General features: G+C 45.5%; 1 protein-coding gene across 1 annotated transcript; it reads right to left on the bottom strand.

The window, feature by feature from the left end:
• Positions 1–662: 662 nt before the first annotated feature.
• On the bottom strand, positions 663–19786 carry lratb.1 (lecithin retinol acyltransferase b, tandem duplicate 1). Its single transcript, XM_070854282.1, has 20 exons — positions 19688–19786; positions 18709–18809; positions 18463–18532; positions 18086–18216; positions 17808–17896; positions 17404–17503; positions 17252–17295; positions 17022–17099; positions 16100–16296; positions 14363–14427; positions 14140–14246; positions 13492–13594; positions 12748–12847; positions 11495–11534; positions 11352–11403; positions 10186–10294; positions 7557–7640; positions 6220–6337; positions 2619–2709; positions 663–924 (listed from the first exon to the last, which is right to left on the bottom strand). The coding sequence occupies exons 2-20, from the start codon at positions 18742–18744 to the stop codon at positions 850–852; spliced, it is 1689 nt and encodes a 562-aa protein (XP_070710383.1). The 5' UTR covers positions 18745–18809; positions 19688–19786; the 3' UTR covers positions 663–849.
• Positions 19787–20082: the final 296 nt, after the last annotated feature.

Raw genomic sequence — 20082 nt, 5'->3', positions numbered from 1 at the left:
ATAAACAGACTGGAAGCCAGAGAGCTGGTTTGGTGGAAGGAGACACACATTCCTGCGGGGCGGCGAACATCGGAGCCGGGTCGCGCCGAGGTGAACGAGCCGAGGGAAACCAGGCGTCGCGCCCGTTCGACCTGAGGCCTGCGAGCGAGCGTCTCCTCTGATGTTCGACCGGGGAGGATTCTTTGTTTACCCTCCGAGGGAAAACCAAACCACTGCTCCCCTTTTCAAGGAAGTCACAGGTCAGAGTTCAACTCCATACTGTTCCCTTTAGCCACAACTGGTCTGGGCTCGAAGGGCAGAACACCCTCTCTAATCATGGAGGGAGTTTGGTTGGAAGAATCGAACTCGATTCTTTATGAGAGCCGAAAGAACTCAGCAGCCATGTTGGAGACCGTGGATCGTACGAAGAAGTGGACGTAGCTTCTGGGTTGGAGGAGCCGATGCTTCGCCGGCCTAAATTTGACTCAATACAACTCATCGTTTTTCAGACAGAGACGGAGCCACAAGTGCAAAAATGCTAATTCATTTCTGCAGCGCTCTATTTTAGGAATCAAACCCAGAGCGAAGCCCACTTTTGGGACCCAACCGTAATATTTTAACCAACCTCCTGGTGATTAAAATACTTTGTGGAGATTTATTGGACAGTTTCCTGGATGCTCTGTTTTGGTTTTCAGTGTGGATTAAATCCTGTGAGTTAAATCTCATCATAACTTGTGTTTCTGTGATCTGACGTTCTTCAGGACAAAAAAATACTGTTTCACATGATCCATAAGTGACGTGTCTGTGTTTCTGTGGAGGTGAAAGTCTCACTGGGAGCTTCTGCTGTGTTCTTATGTCCTCTTTACTCTTTCAGTCCACCAGCGACTTGAGGTCGGGCAGTCCTGTCAGCTTCAGGTCCAGCAGCATCTGACCGTAGGCTTTACCCTGGGAGGAGGAAGGGAAACCACAGTGTGTCTGAATTTACACGTCGTGGGTGTTCAGGAGTGGAGTGTGTGAGTGTGTGTGTGTCTCTTTGATGTGCTGCGAGGCGGTAAAACAACTTTACGGGAGCGTCTGAACGAGGGATGCAGAGGAGGAGGAGGAGGAGGAGGAGGAGGAAGGTGGAGAAAGGCGAGTGTTAAAGAGGACAAAGGCCGACATGCCAACGAGAGGCTTTGAAAGCGTTCTCTGTTGATTTGAATGTTTTGTTGGCGTGTTTGGTTTATTTTATTGGCTAAATACGGGCTGACATGCAGGGAATGTGGCTCTGGTTTTATGTTGCTCAGGAACAGACGGATAAAAACACGTGTGATGGACAAACACGGTGTAAAAACAGATCAATAAAGTCAGAGGGTTCTGTAGACTGTCAATAAAGAAATAAAAATAGTAGAGCAAAGGAATAAATACTGAGTAAAGCAATAGGTGGACTACATGTCTGTCTGTTTATATATAATAAAGTTTATGTCCACTAGACTTACAGACTCACTTTAGGTTGTAATTTTGGTTTTAACTGCTTTTTAGAGCTGCTTTCTGTTTCCATTTCTAGTCTTATTCTTTATGTCTTCTTAGGGCTGTAATGGGGTTTTGTTTATTTACTTATTTATTTCTATTTTATCCATTAGGGACGATGTGATTCAGCGTAGTTCCAATACAAAGCCTGTTTGAGTTTATAGCTAATGTTAATTGTCAACTCTAAACATACAGTTTAACCCTGGATGGGTAATGTTACCGTATTACTGCACAGTTAGCATCGAGGCTAGCTTGCTAATTTGATGCTACATGAAGATAATCCAACTAAACGGCTAAACGACATAAAAACAAACTTTTAATAATGTGATTTTATTCCACACTCCCTTTTAACTACATTTCCCATCTTTATTCTTACCTTTTTACTTGCTGGGGTTTTGTGACATGCTATTTCGTTTTTGCATTGCACATAAAAATCACAACAAACTGATTGATTGGCACAACAAGCAGCTCTGTACCATCGCTGCCAGGTTATGACTTTAAGGATACTCAAACAGAGAAGCTTTACCTGCGCTAGCGTAACCAGCTAGCAACAACAACGTTAAGCTTTAAACAGGAGGACAGAACAGGAGGAAAACTACAAACCCCACGGCTCCTCTGGTTATCTGGTAACTTTCACAGATACTCTGAGCTCAGGTCACTTTTGTTTTATCTCATTTTCTTGATCTTTATTGTGTCTGGAAGATAAAAACTCACAAAACAAGAAATCTACAGAAACTCTAAGAAATTTTAATCCAATTGAGGATTTTTATACGAAGACGTTGCAGGCAGACGATGAAACTCCTCCATCAGAAGCTTCCAGTGTACAAAGATGCCCTTTATTCATCTGTGTTTATCTTTGTCCCTGTGATGCTGCAATAACCAAATTTCCCTGCATGTCTGAGCTGGTAGCGCCGTCGTTCATCTGAACTGGACAAAAGTGCACGTCTGAGCAGATTTTCTGAGGTTGAACTCGTCAACTTCCCCACAGCGAGCAAACGTTTGGGTGACCGAGCACAAGGCCAGAAAGAGGAAGACCAGGAGTGGAAAGAAGCTCCAGAGTTAACAAAGAGAGTGTGTGTGTGTGTGTGTGTGTGTGTGTGTGTGTGTGTGTGTGTGTGTGTGTGTGTTACCTGGGGGTCGCTGCGTAGAGACGCCACCCCTCCCCCGCCCAGCGAACTCTGCAGGACGAAGTTGAGGCCGTTGATCCCCGGCAGAGTGTACCTACAAACCACAAAAACACACCCGTAACCCATGGCAACGCCAACCTTCACACTTTTACAGCACACACACACACACACACACACACACACACACACACACACACACCTACACAGCCAAATAAATGTGGTTAACACACACACACACACTCAGAGGCCTGCCAGCACAGCCTGGCACCATGTGTTAGGATGGTGGTTTATTGCACACGTTAATGTGTGTGTTTTTGATGTTTCAGAGTGTGTGTGTGTGTGTGTGTGTGTGTGAGATGGTTTACCACACTTGGTCAGCATGTGTGTGTGTGTGTGTATGTTTGCAGTTGCACGGGGAGGGTCAAATGTGATCACATGCAAAACTTGTGTGTGTCTGTAAGTAGTTAACTGAGTGTGTGTGTGTGTGTGTGTGTGTGCGGGCCTCCTGCAGCTTTAACGAGCGGTGGAGGTGCACTAATGAAGCGTCTGCGGCGGCGGGGAGGCGTTTCGGGGTGCGAGAGGAGACACAGGTCAGCGAGCTTTTACAGCCTCCACCTCTTCATTACGCTAATCGCTAACACGCCGCGTGCTGAGTCATCGCTCAAACATGTCCGCCGGTCGCACGCGTGTTCAACCGTTTCCCAAAAATCCTCCATCATACCTGCACATTAACACCTACGTTAATCTCCGCTGGTTCTGGTTCTGAAAGTTTGTGTAACTTTAGTCCGACAGCGGCCGCTGGTGGCCACATGTGGTATTACACTTCATCTACACTGATCTTTGGTGACCACTTGGGTTCAGACTGAAATATCTCATCAACTATTTAACGGATTGTCGTCAAACTTCATACAAACATTCATGGTGCCCAGATGGTGTTTCTTAATGACTTTGGTGACTTTGGTGACGTCTCTGCTGTGCAAAATGTCCCCACTTCCTGTTTGGTGCTAACGAATCACAAACTGTCTATAAGAAGTGGATGTAGCCACTGTGACGTCACCAGTTGGTTTGCGGCCTGACGTTTTGGCATTTTGAGCGTCGCCATCTTAGTTTGAGCAGGAGCCCTCCTCTGATTGGTCAGTGAGCAGGAACCCCCGCCCTAAAGCCCCCCCCCCCTTCCTGGTGTATCTTCCTCTAAATGGACCATCACTGACTAAATGAACTGAAGAAGACTTAAACTAGAGACTGAGAGCAGAAACTGTTCACTGAGCTGATAAATCATTTCCTCATTGACTTCCATCCAATCAGACTTCTGCTGGGATCTGAAGGGTTAACTAGAGCTGAACTAGATGATTTTAGTTTACTTGCAATAGAAACAGATGCAAACCTACTCATGCTGACACATTTCTCCCCCTTTAAAAAGGCCTAGAATTGATTTGAAGCGCCTTTAATAAAACCCATGTGTACTTTTAGGATATTTGTTCTTAGATCTGAGAGGCTTTGCTCCATATTTTAACAGTAATTAGCATCTGCAACTGTACTGGGCCACTCCAGCTCTTCTGCCAGCTGCCTCGAAGTGTTTGTGATCGTGCAGAGAGGTCGTCTTTGTCTGCGAGGGAGTTAAGAGAATCAATACTTTTGTTTGGAGACAAACTGAACATCCAGAGCCTGCGGATGTTCTATTGTGTCCTCACAGGGTGAAAACCTTGGAGGAGGGTTATGACCGTCGGTAATGTTTACGGTGTTGTGTCTTGGTTTCAGTGGAAGTTGTGTTCCTGGTTCCTCTCAGTCACTTGTGGTTTTCCTCCCGACATCAGTGTGACGGTCTGAACCACAGCCGCCCTTCAGTGTCTTCAGCACTCTGTTAAATCTTTGTCAGTGTGGTATTTGTGGGGTTGCAGAGCAGAGCCAGTAACATGGTTAAGATGTTTTAAATGGGATTTTAGATCTGGACACAATATAACAAACAGCTGCGAAACATCAGGCAATCAAAAGGGTAAGAGCCCTGCAACGAATAACACCTTTAGGACAAGAACTGACAATGATTTTCAGTATTTGTGAATGTTTTTCAATTAATTTAAGTCTGTAGAATGTCAAACATAATGACTTTTAGATTTAGGTGATGTTTTTTGGATCAACAGTCCAAAAACCCAAATGTCTGGTGTCTTGCGTATGGATTAGCCAAATGAGATCTGTAGCAAATGTTGGTTGGTGTGTTTTCGAAGCACTTAACCCAAGTTTCCATGGGCTTTATGCTAAGCTAGGCTAATCAGTCAATCACATAGACGTGAGACTGACATCAATCTTACTGTCTAACAAAAAAAAGTGGCTTTCCCACAATGTCCAAATATTCATTTTATAATTTTACAATATCAAATGAAGAAAATGGTAAATATCTGTGGGCCAGATTAGAGCAGCCGACACGAATCTATAACGAGACCTGGATACAGTGTTGGAGGCTTCGTTCAGAACCCTGATGACCCTGCTGAGCCAGCTAACTTCCTGTTAGCCCTCCGCTAACTTCCTGTTAGCCCTCCGCTAGCTTCCTATTAGCCCTCTGCTAACTTCCTATTAGCCCTCTGCTAGCTTCCTGTTAGCCCTCCGCTAGCTTGAATGGGAATAAAATGATTTAATCGTGCGGACTGAATGTGAAATATGAAAAATATGGAGGAATTTAAGTTGTTGTGACCTCTTGTGAGAAAGTTCAGACTTTTACCGTCTGCAGCATGAAGGGAGATAAATACTGAGAGGAGAAGAAGAAGGAGAAAACAAACATGGAGGTGGCTGGTCGTGGTTTTCCTACAGTTTGAATATCGTGCTAGCTGTGTGTGTGTGTGTGTGTGTGTGTGTGTGTGTGTGTCTCCAGCCCGATCGTGACTAATATCTGCTCATCAGATTGTGCGTCGTTGGCTCGTCATGTTCCTGCTGTGTTGTGTCTTGTTGTGAAGGCCTGACAGCGATTACATAAACCACAGCCGCTAATCACTGCTGCTGCATCGTGTGTGTGTGTGTGTGTGTGTGTGTGTGTGTGTGTGTGTGTGTGTGTGTGTGTGTGTGTGTGTGTGTGTGTGTGTGTGTGTGTGTGTGGAGGAGTTGATGTGCTGATCATTTTCCTGCTGTGAGACGTCAACGACATAAATTATTCGTCCCTGTAGGCATCTAAAAGAGCATCCTAGTTAAATGGTGTCTTTTATGTGTTTTTATGTTCCTTTTTTTTGTCAGTATGAAGAGAAATGAAACCACTAATTCAGCGTTCACACCAAACAGGAAGCAAATGTCCACCTAATGTCACGTCAGTAAACATGTAAACATGAATCCTATGAAAACGGACAGAGGTCATGTTAGCGTGTTAGCATGTTAGCTTGTTTCTGTGTAAATGGATCTGAAACAGACAGAAGATTCGTTCTCTCGGCAGCAGGAAGCTCAGACTTCATTCTTGACGTTGTTTGCCGTGCTGCAAGTTTATGATGTCATTGAATTACGGTACTAAACGCCATGACAACGCACGGTGCAGGTGTTAATAAATCAATTAATCGCCAACATTTATTTTTCATTTTTCATTATTTTTTCTCTCTCTCTCTCTCTCTCTCTTTATTTGCTCGCTCACCGTGTGACGGCGTCTTTCACCCCCGGCTGGATGAGGTGGGAGAAGTAGTCCTCCACCACAGAAGAAGTCAGGTGTTTCTTCAGGTAGGGGAAGAAGAGGGGATGACGAGCGACCACTCCTGAAGGAAAACAGAGAAAACTTTTTTTTATTCAAGTGTTTGTTCATGAATAAAACCTAGTCACTACGCTTTAAGTTATTACAAATAAAAGAAAGAGATTATTTATAATAACTTCAGACTGGAATAGTTCACATTTTTGGGGAATAAAATATTTAGTTTTCTTGCAGAGAGCCGGATGAGAGAATTGATACCGCTACTATGAAGCTAGTAGCGAGCTAGTTTAGCTTAGCTTAGCTTAGCACAAAGACTGAAAGTAGAGGGAAGCAGCTAGCAACATCCAACCAGCAGAGTCTGTGGTCCCTGCAAACAAAATCGAGGCACCGCGTGTTAATTAATGAGCTTTACAGGTGCTGTTTCCAGCCTTTATGCTAAGCTAATGAGTGGTAGCTTCATTTTACCTGAAGGACATGAGTGTATCGACTCAACTCTCTACAAGAAAGCGAATAAGCTTGAAGGATAACATCTGTATTTTTAAACCAGGGTCCTATTTTTACATAAATTGGTGTGACTATGACACTTTAGAGCAACTGTGCATGTAAAGCATGTCCACAGCATCATGGAAAGGATCCCTACAGAGAGAGACCTGGAAGATCCTTTTGGTTTAACCACAAACAGCACACACACCAGACTACATTCACTAAAACAGGGATTTTAGAGAACAGGACACAGGAGCTGCTGCCTCAGTTGGTGAGTTAGTTTGAGTTATTGTGTGAATTTGGTGTTTTAAAGTGTTAGCTCAGATCTGGACTAACATGTTAAAACACCAACGCCACAGCAATTAGACTAGACCCCCCAGGAGGTAAAAATCCCTGTTTTAGTGAATGTAGTCTGGTGTGTGTGCTGTTTGTGGTTAAACCAAAAGGATCTTCCAGGTCTCTCTCTGTAGGGATCCTTTCCATGATGCTGTCACACACTTAGAATAACACTCTGAGCCTGTCAGTGGATCAAACAAGCTCTTTTAGTGGACCTACTGTGATCAGGTGCAGTTGTCCCAAAGGATCACGTTGCAGCCATTGCAGCCCGTTTGGTGGCTGCTGGCTGAGGTGATCTACTGGACCAGTTCCAACACTTTTACTACCTACCAGTCACTCAGACACCAGGATGTGTATAAAAACAGGACCCAGATTTAAAAAATACCAAACTTTACCCTTTAAACTAATTCATGTGTTGTATCCAGTCAGCAGCTGCTCTTCCTTTCGGCTCGGTGGCGTTTTCTCACCGATGTTGGCTGAGTCTCCTTTGTCTCCGCTCCTGGTGTAGGCCAGCTCCTCCAGTCTGTAGCTGTGTGGTCCGCTGGGCAGCCCTGGACCGACACCAGAAAACCAAAACTGCCTTCAAACGTGTTTGTTTGGCTCAGCCGACGGCGATAAAACACAGAAGCAAACACTGAATCAGGCTTTTAAAGCCGTTTCTTTCCTCTTCCCAGCGGCCTCGTTCATTCTCATGCAACCCTGCTTCTAATTCTGGAAGCATTTCACTGTGGATCTGATTGATGTTTAATTTCTTATGGTTTTAATGTGTGAAAAAAGTGTTTCTGCGTCTGTGTAGAAGCGTGTTTATTTGTAGTCCAGGCAGGGAGATTTAGCACAAAAGGAAACTGTAGAAGACACCTGGACAAACTCAAGCTGTCCAGCCAAACTTCATTCAATCTTTTGGCTATTTAAAGTCACAACCTCACAGATTCATTTAAATAAAAATCTCTGTCAAAAATCTATCACTGAGTAAATTAACACAAAGTTCGTACAGCTTTCAGTCACATTTAAGCACTTTTAATGTACTAAACCAAGCATCTCTATACTCCTGAAGCCTCAACAGTACTGGCATCAAAATCTAGATGTTTAAGCAGAATATTAATATATATATGATTTATTAGATTTAAATTATTGACCATTAATGTGGTCATCACTTTAATGTTGCAGCTGATAAAGGTGAAGCTCATTTTAGAATATTTTATGGACTGGAGGGTGAATGTGCAGCTAAAGTCTGGAGTCTAAGTACATGGCAACAGAAAATGGAAACACAGTAAGTACAAATACCTCAAAGCGGAACTTAAGTGCAGTACTTATATGTAAATGCACCTGGTTACTCTTCACTTGTGCTACAATTCAACTTCTGTTCTTTTACTTCGTAATTTGCGTCAGAAAAACGTCATTAACGTGGTGAGAGTCTCTTGACCACATTCAAGGCTGTGTGTGTGTGTGTGTGTGTGTGTGTGTGTGTGTGTGTGTGTGTCTTGTGCGGGGCATGTGAATGCAGTGTTGCAGTGAAAGGGTAAGAGAATAAAAAGTGGGTCAGCTTGTACTTTTCAAAAGAGTCAACAGAGTCTGAATCAAATGTGTCCTAAAATCATGCAAAAAATGACTGAAGTTCAATATGAGGGCCGCGTTCCAAACTGATACGTTTATGCCAGAAGAACATCTTTAACGTTGTGTTGACAGTCTGTGAACCACATTCAAGGCTTGTGTGTGTGTGTGTGTGTGTGTGTGTGTGTGTGTGTGTGTGTGTCTCGTGCAGGCCATGTGAATGCAGTGTTGATGAAAGGATGAGAGAATAAAAGCTCGTACTTTTCAAAAGAGTCTAAAGCAAATGTGTCCTAAAATCAAGCAAAAAATGAATGAAGTTCAATAGGAGTGCTTAACGTTGTGTTGACAGTCCTGTTACTCACATTCAAGGCTTGTGTGTGTGTGTGTGTGTGTGTGTGTGTGTGTGTGTGTCATCTCCTTTTCCTGAAAGGCACAAACTGGGCCTTTCACTGTGTCAAACTGGAAGTGGAGTTCGTGTTAACTGTTATAATGGAGGTAAATGGGACGTGAGAAGCTGTCCCCCCCTGCAGGCAGACCTCAGTAACTGCACACAACACGTCCGCAGTCTGTCGTCTGTTGGTAAACATGAATATTTCATTCAGTTTTCTTTCCTGAACAATCAAAATATAACTCACTGAGTAAAAACCAACCTTCTTATGTAAAGACCTTCACTTACGGTTTGCTGAAAGCTCTTCAAAGACCCCTGGAACACACTCAAGGACTCTTTCAGCCCCCTGTGAAGAGTACATCCCCTTAAAGACCAAAAGTCTCCTCAAGGATCTCCTAAAAGATCATTCAAGCCCCCTCAAGGACCCTGCGACTTCCTCATGGACCATCTGAGCTGGCTTGAGAACACCTGGAACCTCTTCAAGGACAACTTGAACCCACTCAAGGACTCCTGGACCTCCCCAAAGGACAGTTTAAGCTCCGCTTGAGGACCCCTGAACCCTCCTGAGCACCCCCTTATGGATTCCAAGGGCATCCTCAAGGACACCTGGAACCTCTACAAGGACCCAGGAACTACTCAAGGACCATCTAGGGCCCCTTGAAGACTCCTGCAACCCCTTACACAATTTGAGCATCATTTGCACCCCATAAAGAACCTCTGTCACCCCTAGAAAAATATTTTTAGTCTCATCAAGGACCCGGGGAACCCTCTCGAGAACAAAAAGAATCTCTTCAAGGACCTCTAGAACCCCTCAGAGGCTATTTAAGACCTCCAAGGACCCCTGGAATCTCCTCAAGGACTCCAATAACCTCTTCATGGAGCCATGGAAGTTCCACAAAGATCTTTTGAAGCACCCTCAATGACCTCTTTAACCCCTTAAAGATCAATTTAGGCTCGTCAACGACAACTGGAAAATCCTCAAGGACCCCTGGAACCCACTCAAGTACAATTAAAGCACAGGTAACCATAGCAACAGCGGCTTAATCACCAGGTAAGCGACCATTTGGTTAAACTGTCCCTCTGCTTGGACACTAACTCAAGATAAACTCAGGTATAACGTCCAGAGCGTAACGCCGATGTGTGTTTGTTTTGTTCACCTGCGTCAGGTGCGTCCTCTGGGGAACCGGGAGGGGCTTCCTGCTCAGGTGTGTCAGGCCCCGCCTCTGTGAGAGACTCCACCGGCTCTCCGCCGACGTGGATGTCCACCTGCAGGAGTGTCCAGGATGAGTGATGGTAGCAGGAATTTACATATTCAGTTTAAAATAGTTTAAAATTCCTAAAAATTCTAAAAAAAAATCTCAAAGTTCACAAAACAGTTAATACTTTTGGATACTGCTGGTAACCCTGAGGTCACTGCAGCTAACTGTGTTAGCTCTGTTAGCAATGTTAGCTCTGTAGACACTGTTAACTCTGTTGACCCTGTTAGCACTGTTAGCTCTGTTAACACTATTAGCTCTATTAGCTCTGTTAGCACTATTAGCTCTATTAGCTCTGTTAGCACTATTAGCTCTATTAGCTCTGTTAGCACTATTAGCTATATAAACTCTGTTAGCTCTGTTAGCACTATTAGCTATATAAACTCTGTTAGCTCTGTTAGCACTATTAGCTCTATAAACACTGTTAGCTCTGTTAGCACTATTAGCTCTATAAACGCTGTTAGCTCTGTTAGCACTATTAGCTCTATAAACACTGTTAGCTCTGTTAGCTCTGTTGACCCTGTTAGCACTGGTAGGACTCTTGTCTGTGTTAGCTCTGTCGTACAGAATCAATAAACCTGAGAACGAGGAAGGAGGTAAAACAGCTGCTTCCTGACCTTCAAACATTCATACTTTTGCTGATTTAAATACAGAACGCTGTGCAGAACTGCATTGAGAATTTAACAACTTTTAATTCACAACAGGCCTACTGAGCCCACTGACACAGCTACTGGCTTCCTGTTTACAGAGTTGATTGCTTTTGATTGGACAACGCTAAAGATGTTTTCTAGCAGCCGATTTACACACCACAACAGTCTTTACCATCCAAGATGCTCCTTTTATTGAGAGCTGCAACCTGATTTAGTATCAGCAACACAAGTATGAAATTAGCCAGAAGTTAGTTTGAGTTTGGCAGGACTTTGCACACAAAATGAACTAAAGTATGTCAGAAAGTTTGATGCTTTCTGACTCATTAAGGTCCTTCTTGGTTCTAACTGAGGACCTTAAAAGTGCAGAGACAACTCAGATGTCCTGATAAATATTTGGCAGACTCAAATCAAACCCACCTTCAGCTCAGATTTGGGGTGTAAGAAGAAAAACGGCTTCAGGACCGGAGACCTGGAGACGATATGAAAGACATGAGGCCACACTTCTATCTCGATGAAATGGATGTTTAAGGGAATAAATGTACGTTATTTTTTTAACTCACACTCGGGGTCGTCCGCCCACGATGCCGGTCAGTCCGGGAGCTGTGAGCGAGGGAAGAGGAGACCTTTAAAAACACGTAAAACTGATAATATGGGTGGTTTTAGCAGGTGGAGCAGCTGGTCTGGAGTTCAGTTCACTGACAGCATGAATCAGCAAAGTCACACAGAGTTCATGTGAGTGTGTGAGAGTGTGTGTGAGAGAGAGAGAGTGTGTGTGTGGGCTGGATTTGAACTTTTCACCATAAACAAAAACCCAAAATCTAGTTCAAAAGGTCACAAACCCTCTTATCTGCAGTAACACACAGGATCACTCCCTCTGTACTGTGTGTGTGTGTGTGTGTGTGTGTGTGTGTGTGTGTGACAGATATTAATAAACCACTTGAGGTTGACATTGCAGCTCTGTTTGTCAGTGCACGTTGTTCCCGGCAGACTTTTTCAGCCCTAAAAGCACCGTACAGATCCTCCAGATGATAATTAAACCAACTGTCTGGTGTTTTAGCCACGTTAGCTTCCATTACTGGCTCTGTGGTTGCCGTGGATACACAAAGAAAAGGACGGTGGCTCGTAATGACCACCAAACAGGGCGCTTTGCTTTGTTTAACCCACAGGGTTTAAAAGGTCTGCCCGTGCCTATGTTGGTGTTTTTGCTCATTGTGGCGCCATTTCCTCAATCACCAGACTCCATTGACAAAAACACCAAGTTTACCTCACAGGACACAGGGGCTGCTGGTGTACGGCTAGCTGCATCAGTTGGTAGGTTTGTGTTATTGTGCGTTAGACAAATAGTGTTGGATCCAAACTAACTCTTTAAAACACCAAAGTCCCACAAACAATACAGACGATCGAGGCAGCAGTGGACCGGCAGCTCTTGTGTTCTGTGAGGTAGAATTCCTGTTTTTGTGAATGGAGTCTGGTGTGTGTGCAGAGAGCGATATAACGGCTGTTTGTGGTTAAACCAAAAGGATCTTCAAGGTCTCTCTCTGTAGGGATCCTTTCCATAATGCTGTCACACACTTAGAATATCAACCTGACGCAGACCCTAACCTGCTGAGGTGATCTACTGGACCAGTTCCAACTCTTTTAGTACCTACCAGTCATTTAGACACCAGACTCCATTCACAAAAACAGGAATTTTACCTCACAGAACACACGAGTCAGCGGTCTACTTCAGAGTTTATATGGAGATCCAGTTTATCATCTTTTCAGTCAGTGTGTTGGGGAATGAGAGGAATGAGAGCATGTGTGTTAGTCGTACCCATGCCCGTCCCTGCAGGAGCGATTTCTCTGGCAAACAGCTCCAGAGCTTTCTTCTGTTTGTGGTGGGCGGCCATCCAGATCACTGCCTCCCTGGACTCCTGCACACACCCAGAGGTGAAACAGACAATAAATAAGATGCAGCGCTAATGACGACACTGTTCCCAGTCGTGTCTGCATGTCACGCATATATATCTCTATTAAATACTTGTTTTTATAGCGTTTTTTATTCTTTATAGTGTTCTTGTTTACTGTCTAATGCTCGTTTACAGTCTATTTATTCTCTTTGGCTTATAACCGGGACCTGAGTCCTCAAAGTTGGTGCCACCTCATGTGAAAATGTGTGCTGGCATGACGATAAAGACGGCTGAACCTTGAATCTAGAAAACAGGGAAGAAGCGAGGTGAAACAACAGCAGAGCGAGGGGAGAGTGTGGGAGGTTAGAGGCGTGAAACAGGCTTAACGCCGACCCTGACCCGCTTCTGGTGGCAGGAACGTGACGGGCGGATGGAGGAGGGAAGGAAAGAGTGATGGAGGCGTGAAACAGGCTTCTGGTGTTAAAGACCGAAGACAGAGACGGTCCAGCACAGAGAAACGTGTTCCTTTAATAACTTTAGCCTCTGTGAGGAAGGAAAAGTTATAAAAACTGTTTTCATAGAAGTCACTGAAAATAGGTGTGTGTGTGTGTGTGTGTGTGTGTGTGTGTGTGTGTGTGTGTGTGTGTGTGTGTGTGTGTGTGTGTGACCTTGTTGCGAGCGTTGGGACCGTAGGTGTCTTCAGCTCCGAGGACCTGGACGTTGACGGAGCTGAAATCTTCCAGCCCCAACTGCTTAAATATGCGCTTCGTCCTGCACACACACACACACACACACACACACACACACACACACACACACACACACACACACACACACACACACACACACACACACACACACACACACACACACACACACACACACACACACACACACAGTTAGACAGGCCTCGTTTCTTCTTCTGCTGCTTTAAATGTGTTTCTTGGATGTACTTCCTGCTTTGTTGTGCTGCAGCTACAGACAGCAGCTAAAGTCACAGTCAGAGTGTTTCTCCATCCCAGATGAACCTCTGGTCGTCATGGTGTTAAAAACCCTCTGAGCGGCTGATGTCTGGCCTGGTGCCCCCCCCCATTAGAGAATAATACTGATGTGCTGCTGGAATATACCACTGACAGTCTGCAGGGGGGCTTTTATTTTGAAAACTGACCGGATTCTCTTTGCCGTTTGTCTGTCTGACTTCCTGCCGCCTCCTCTGCTCTGAGCTGTTTGATCTTTAGCGGAGCGCTGAGACACTTCTGGGGGGTTTAAAGGGTTAAAAGGGTTTAAAGGGTTAGTGCCGTCCCTCCTGTCCCCACCGTTTGATGATGGCGTCTGCGGTCCGTCGGCCCTTTTCTGCGGCTCTCGGCCCCCCGACCGGACACACCGCCGTCGCCCTGAAACCCTCCATGTAGGTGGCGCACACCTGCAGAGACCGGGGGGGGGGGGTGAAACAGATGAATTAACACAACTGTGAAAACACATGATAAAAAACAATAAAAGGTCACACTGAGACAGAACAGCAGCCATGTTGGACTTTACCTTGTAGTCATGTGACGGAGCGAAGCCTTTAGCCCCCGTCACCCTGACAGCGCCTCCGTCCACACCTGGAAACACACATTTTAGTAGCTCACAGATCTTTAGTTCCACTGTTGTTCTGGATCAACATGTTCTCTGTCTTTCTTTAGTCTCCTCTGATGAACAACATGTCTGAAGTCTTTTCTCACTCATTCTGCTTCACTGACTTCTGGAACCTTCTAGCTGAGGTTGGACATGAAGAAGAAGAAGAAGATTTTCCCCGTCCTCTCGTCTCTTCTCAGCACCATCACTCCTTCGTGTTACTAAATAAGCTGCAGGGTTCATGAAGTGGTCAAATGTGCCTGAAGGGTTCAGCCGAGCCAGAAATATTTACATTTTTGGCAACAACAGCAGCTAAAAGTTCACGTCCCCTTCGTTCTGGTCCAGAGTCCATCCAGAACTCCCACATCCCAACGTCCCGCTGTGGAGTCTGACTGAGGGCTAACACAGAGCTCCAGCTCAGAGTGACTTCCTGTACCTGTGTCAGGTAGTGACACATCTGTAGTTATAGAGGATCTTTGGCTGCTTGTCATACCACATTCCCATAAGCAAACAAAAACTCCTTAATCCATCATTTTAGTGCTTGGTTTTCTTTTTATCTATCAGAAATACCTGAATACTACATAATGAAATATGTTTACGTCTTAACCAGACCTGTCATATGTAGGATTTCCCAGATATAAACTTCCATGATTGATAAATGTAACGTGACGAAGCAGATCGTTTTAAACCCACTTCTGTCCTCCAGCTTCCACATAACTGATCTCAACACCTGAAGAAGAAAACCACTGAGCTGAATGAACAAACAGACACCAGACGCACAAAATGAACTGATCTTTGACTTTCCACAACTTTTTTTTAATCAAATTCTTCTTAATTCCAGGACTATGCTGCTTGTTTGTTGTTGCTCTTTCCTTCAAACGTTGGTGTATTTTTAGGGCTTTCATTTCCTCTCTTTGATTTCTGTTGTGTGCACTCGGGGAGCTGCCCCTTAGGACTGAATCAAGTTGTCTGAATCTGAATCTAAAGCACCAGATATGTTGCCTCCGTTGGATGATAGTGGATTTGGGTGACATTAGATGTGTTTGTCGCAGCAGAGATGCTTCAGACTCTCGGCTCCTGCAGACCACGTTTGACCTACTTTCAACGAGCCACTCGGATGAACTCAGCCCGACATTTTAAACAAGATCCAGCGCACCGTGGTGCAGGACGGGGTCACGGCGGGGTCATGTGACAGCGCTGCCGCTCGGACTGAAGTGAAATATTCAGGAATGTCCTCCACATCACATAAGTCATTTAGAGTGGGGCTCATTCAGACCTCCCTCCTCTAGCTGAGCCGCAGAGGGAATTAAAAACAAACTGTGAATTAATGAGTTGGTTATCGGTGAGGAAGAGTTCAGCCGAGGACCAGGAGGAGGTTCGGGGAGGCCGAGACGCCGCAGCAGAGCTCCAGACGGGTTCAGCGTGTCCTCACGGCTTCGTGTTTAGGTTCACAAAAGGGAAAAGAAACGAGTAACGGCCGATAGGGAGGTTACCAGGGGTTCAGAGGAGGGTGGAGGGTTCAGTCGGGGGTCGACACTGAAGCTCCAGACGCGTTTGTTTAAGGTCGCCGGACGAATGTTTAAAGCTTATAAAAACAGTCGGCGGTTCAGTTTGTGGTCACGTCCTCAGCGCCGACTCTGTGTGTGTGTGTGTGTGTACCTGGTACTTCCTTGATGACCACCTGGCTGAAGTCACAGGTGACGTCAGGCAGCAGGTAGCGCCGCGGGTCGCCGATCTCGTACACCAGCTGCTCGGCCACGGTGCCGAAGGAGACCAGGCCGCCGGTTTTGGGCGGTTTGGAGAGGACGAAGGAGCCGTCGCCGCAGCACTCGACCACCGGGAAGCCCACGTTGTCCCTGAGACGCACAGCGAGCTTTAGCCGCCTGGTTTCTACCAAACTCACCTCGTTTTAGTGACATTCAGACACGATTTAGTGTCGACGTGACAAATAAAACACTGAATAAAAAACCAGAGCGTCACGTCAAACAGTTTTAATGGTGGAAAATGATGTAAAGTAATCAAATAATAATAAATAATTACTAGTAGTTAAAATCAGAAGGCAGCTTTAATTTAGTTTAAGTTTAAAGTTTCTGTAAACAGTCAGTGGTGTTTTTTTATATTGATAAAGCAGTGTTTTAATGTTTTTCACTAAAAAGCAGGTTTTTACAATGAAAAATACCGTTTTTAACGTTCTACAAGGTAAAAAGAAGAAGAGGAGGAAGAAGAGGAGGAGGAGGGAGCATCCCAGCATCATGGAAAGGATCCCTACAGAAAGGATCCCTACAGAGAGAGACCTGGAAGATCCTTTTGGTTTAACCACAAACAGCACACACACCAGACTACATTCACTAAAACAGGGATTTTAGAGAACAGGACACAGGAGCTGCTGCTCTGCTGCTGCCTCCATCAGTCAGTGTGTTTGTGTTACTGTGTGATTTTGGTGTTTTAACTGATCACTTCAGATCAAACACAATATTTGTGTAACAGACGAGTAAAAAGTGGAACATTAACTCTTAAAAGAAAAAAGTCGTCTGATATGAATTCAGTTCTGCATCATGTCAGTGTTTCGGCTCCGTCTCACCAGTCAGGAACTTTGTGCCAGTCGGTGAAGATTCCTCCTGTACTCTGAGCGCCACACTCGATCAGGTGACCTGCCAGACTGACACACACACACACACACACACACAATCAATGCTAATGATTAATATAAGCTATGGGACAGAAACACAGCAGCAACAGAATCAACATGGAACGTGTGTGTGTGTGTGTGTGTGTGTGTGTGTGTGTGTGTGTGTGTGTGTGTGTGTGTACCTGCCAGCTGCCAGTAGATCATAGTCGGTCTTTTTCCATCCAAACTGCAACAAATAAAAAACCACAGATAGAAGTTACATCCCTGAACACACACACACACACACACACACACACACACACACACACACACACACACACACAAAGACACGTACGGCGTGCATGAGCGGCCCCAGAGCCACGGCGCTGTCCACGCAGCGTCCTGTTACCACGATGTCGGCCCCGAGATCCAGACAGCGGCGGATAGGGAGAGCCCTGAACACACACACACACACACACACACACACACACACAGAAACACACACACACACACACACACACACACACACACACACACACACACACACAGAAACACACACACACTGAGTCTGAATGTTGTGTTAACTTTGTCTGTTAACTGCTGATGATACCAATAAAGATTATTTGAACTTGAATTTGAGATGAAGAAGACAAGCTTGACTCCACACAGTCCTCATGGTGTGTGTGTGTGTGTGTGTGTGTGTGTGTGTGTGTGTGTGTGTGTGTGTGTGTGTGTGTGTGTGTGTGTGTGTGTGTGTACCCGAGGTAAGCGTTCATACTGTGGAGTGTTTTAGGCAACGACTGTCTGCTGCCTCCGTCGGCCATCTTTACTTCAGACAGACCGGATCTCTGAGGGGGGAGAGAACAAGGGGGGAGGAAATAAGGGGGGAGGAGAGGAAACGAGGGGGCAAGAGAGGAAACGGGGGGGCAAGGGGGAGGAAACAAATCAATCAAGTAACGTCTACCAAAAGATGAGGTAATGATGAGAAAATGATGATGTAATGATGATGTAATGGTGACGTAATGATGGCGCCTTACGTGCGGCATGAGGTCATCGCCGGTCACCACGGCGACCTTGAGGTCCAGGCCGGCCTTCCTGGTCACTTCCTGTATGGCCGCGGCACACGCCAGAGGGTTCACGCCTCCTGCGTTACTGACCACACGCACACCTGCAGGGAGGACACGCCCACTCACACCTGTCACTCTGTGGTTACCACGGAAACCAGCAAACCGGCAGCTGATTGGCCGAAAGCAAATATGACATTACAAAGTTTGTTTCTTTACATGACTGAATGACCTTCATCATCGTCTTCATGTGAGACTGTGAGAATGAGGAAGAGGAGGAAGATGAAGAGGAGGAGGAGGAAAAAGAGGAGGAAGATGAAGAGGAGGAGGAAGAGGGGGTTTGTTCTCACCTTTCCTGTGGATGTCGTTAATAAACGGAGCGAGAGCGACGTGGACGAAGTCTGGAGCGTAACCCAGATCCTAGGAGAGGGACAGAGACACCTTCATCATCACCATCATCATCATCATCCTCCAATAGGAGTACTGAAGGCGGCGTTGCTCCGCCCCCTGCTGGCAGACAGCAGGAAGTACAGGCAGACACAGTGTGTGTGTGTGTGTGTGTGTGTGTGTGTGTGTGTGAGTGTGTGTGATCTCACAGGCATCTTGTTCTTGGCGGCGGTGAGCAGAGACATGGTGATCTCACTGAGGTAGTCAAACACCAGGAAGTCCAAGTTCCCACTGTAGAGCAGCTGAGGCACTGGACACACACACACACACACACACACACACACACACACACACACACACACACACACACAGAGACACACACACACACACACACACACACACACACACACACACACACACACACACACACACACACACACTTTTATACTTAAACTGTAGATTTGAATGCAGGATGTTTAGCAGAGTACTTCTACACTGTGGTATTAGTACTTCTACTGCAGTAACAGTACTTCTACACTGTGGTATTAGTACTTCTACTGCAGTAACAGTACTTCTACTGCAGTAACAGTACTTCTACACTGTGGTATTAGTACTTCTACTGCAGTAACAGTACTTCTACACTGTGGTATTAGTACTTCTACTGCAGTAACAGTACTTCTACTGCAGTAACAGTACTTCTACTGCAGTAACAGTACTTCTACTGTGTGGTATTTGTACTTCTACACTGTGGTATTAGTACTTCTACCCTGTGGTATTTGTACTTCTACACTGTGGTATTAGTACTTCTACACTGTGGTATTTGTACTTCTACACTGTGGTATTAGTACTTCTACTGCAGTAAAAGTACTTCTACTGCAGTAACAGTACTTCTACTGCAGTAACAGTACTTCTACACTGTGGTATTTGTACTTCTACTGCAGTAAAAGTACTTCTACTGTGGTATTAGTACTTCTACTGCAGTAAAAGTACTTCTACTGCAGTAACAGTACTTCTACTGCAGTAACAGAACTTCTACACTGTGGTATTAGTACTTCTACTGTGGTATTAGTACTTCTACTGCAGTAAAAGTACTTCATCCAGCTGTGCTGACACACCTGCCCACAGGTGTGCTGCTAGCATACCGAGGCTAAAGCTACTCGGCTAGCTGCAGCAGCTGTGTCTCCGTACCTGAGGTGGCCGTGTCCCCCCAGAACCCGGAGGCACAGCCGACCCGGACCGGCCTCGGCCCGGCGGAGGCTCCCCTGGAGCCGGTCCGGTGTGAGGAGCTAGCGGACGAGCTAACGGACAAAAGCCTGAAGTTTGGGCCCAAAATGCAGCGCGACGACCGGCGGAGGGCCGCAGGGGAGTGGCGGAGGAAATGTGGGAATGTGGACATCGTTAACACATTAATTTAAAAAGAGAAAACTGTAGTTTTAGGAAAGAGACGGAGGAGTCCGCTACCACAGGTACAAGGGGCACGGACCGGTCCGTCTGTAAAAACAGTCCGACAGGAAACACGTCCGACAGTCCGACCGGAAACACATCACAGGAAGGTTCCGTCCACCTGGAGGTTTCTGACAGAA

Source organism: Pempheris klunzingeri, chromosome 23, assembly GCF_042242105.1.
Source record: "Pempheris klunzingeri isolate RE-2024b chromosome 23, fPemKlu1.hap1, whole genome shotgun sequence".
In the NCBI taxonomy this organism is placed as follows: Eukaryota; Metazoa; Chordata; class Actinopteri; order Acropomatiformes; family Pempheridae; genus Pempheris; species Pempheris klunzingeri.
Note: the sequence above shows the minus strand (reverse complement) of the source record. Positions and strands in the feature narration are given on the sequence as shown.

Bases quoted from the DNA above. Each gene is read 5' to 3' on its own strand.
- lratb.1 (XM_070854282.1), bottom strand. From the start codon at position 18,744: ATGTCTCTGCTCACCGCCGCCAAGAACAAGATGCCT. The intron at 17,100-17,251 runs GTACACACACAC...TGTGTGTGTCAG, and splicing joins GATCTACTGGCAGCTGGCAG to TCTGGCAGGTCACCTGATCG. The intron at 7,641-10,185 runs GTGAACAAAACA...GTGTCGGTCCAG, and splicing joins AGAGGACGCACCTGACGCAG to GGCTGCCCAGCGGACCACAC.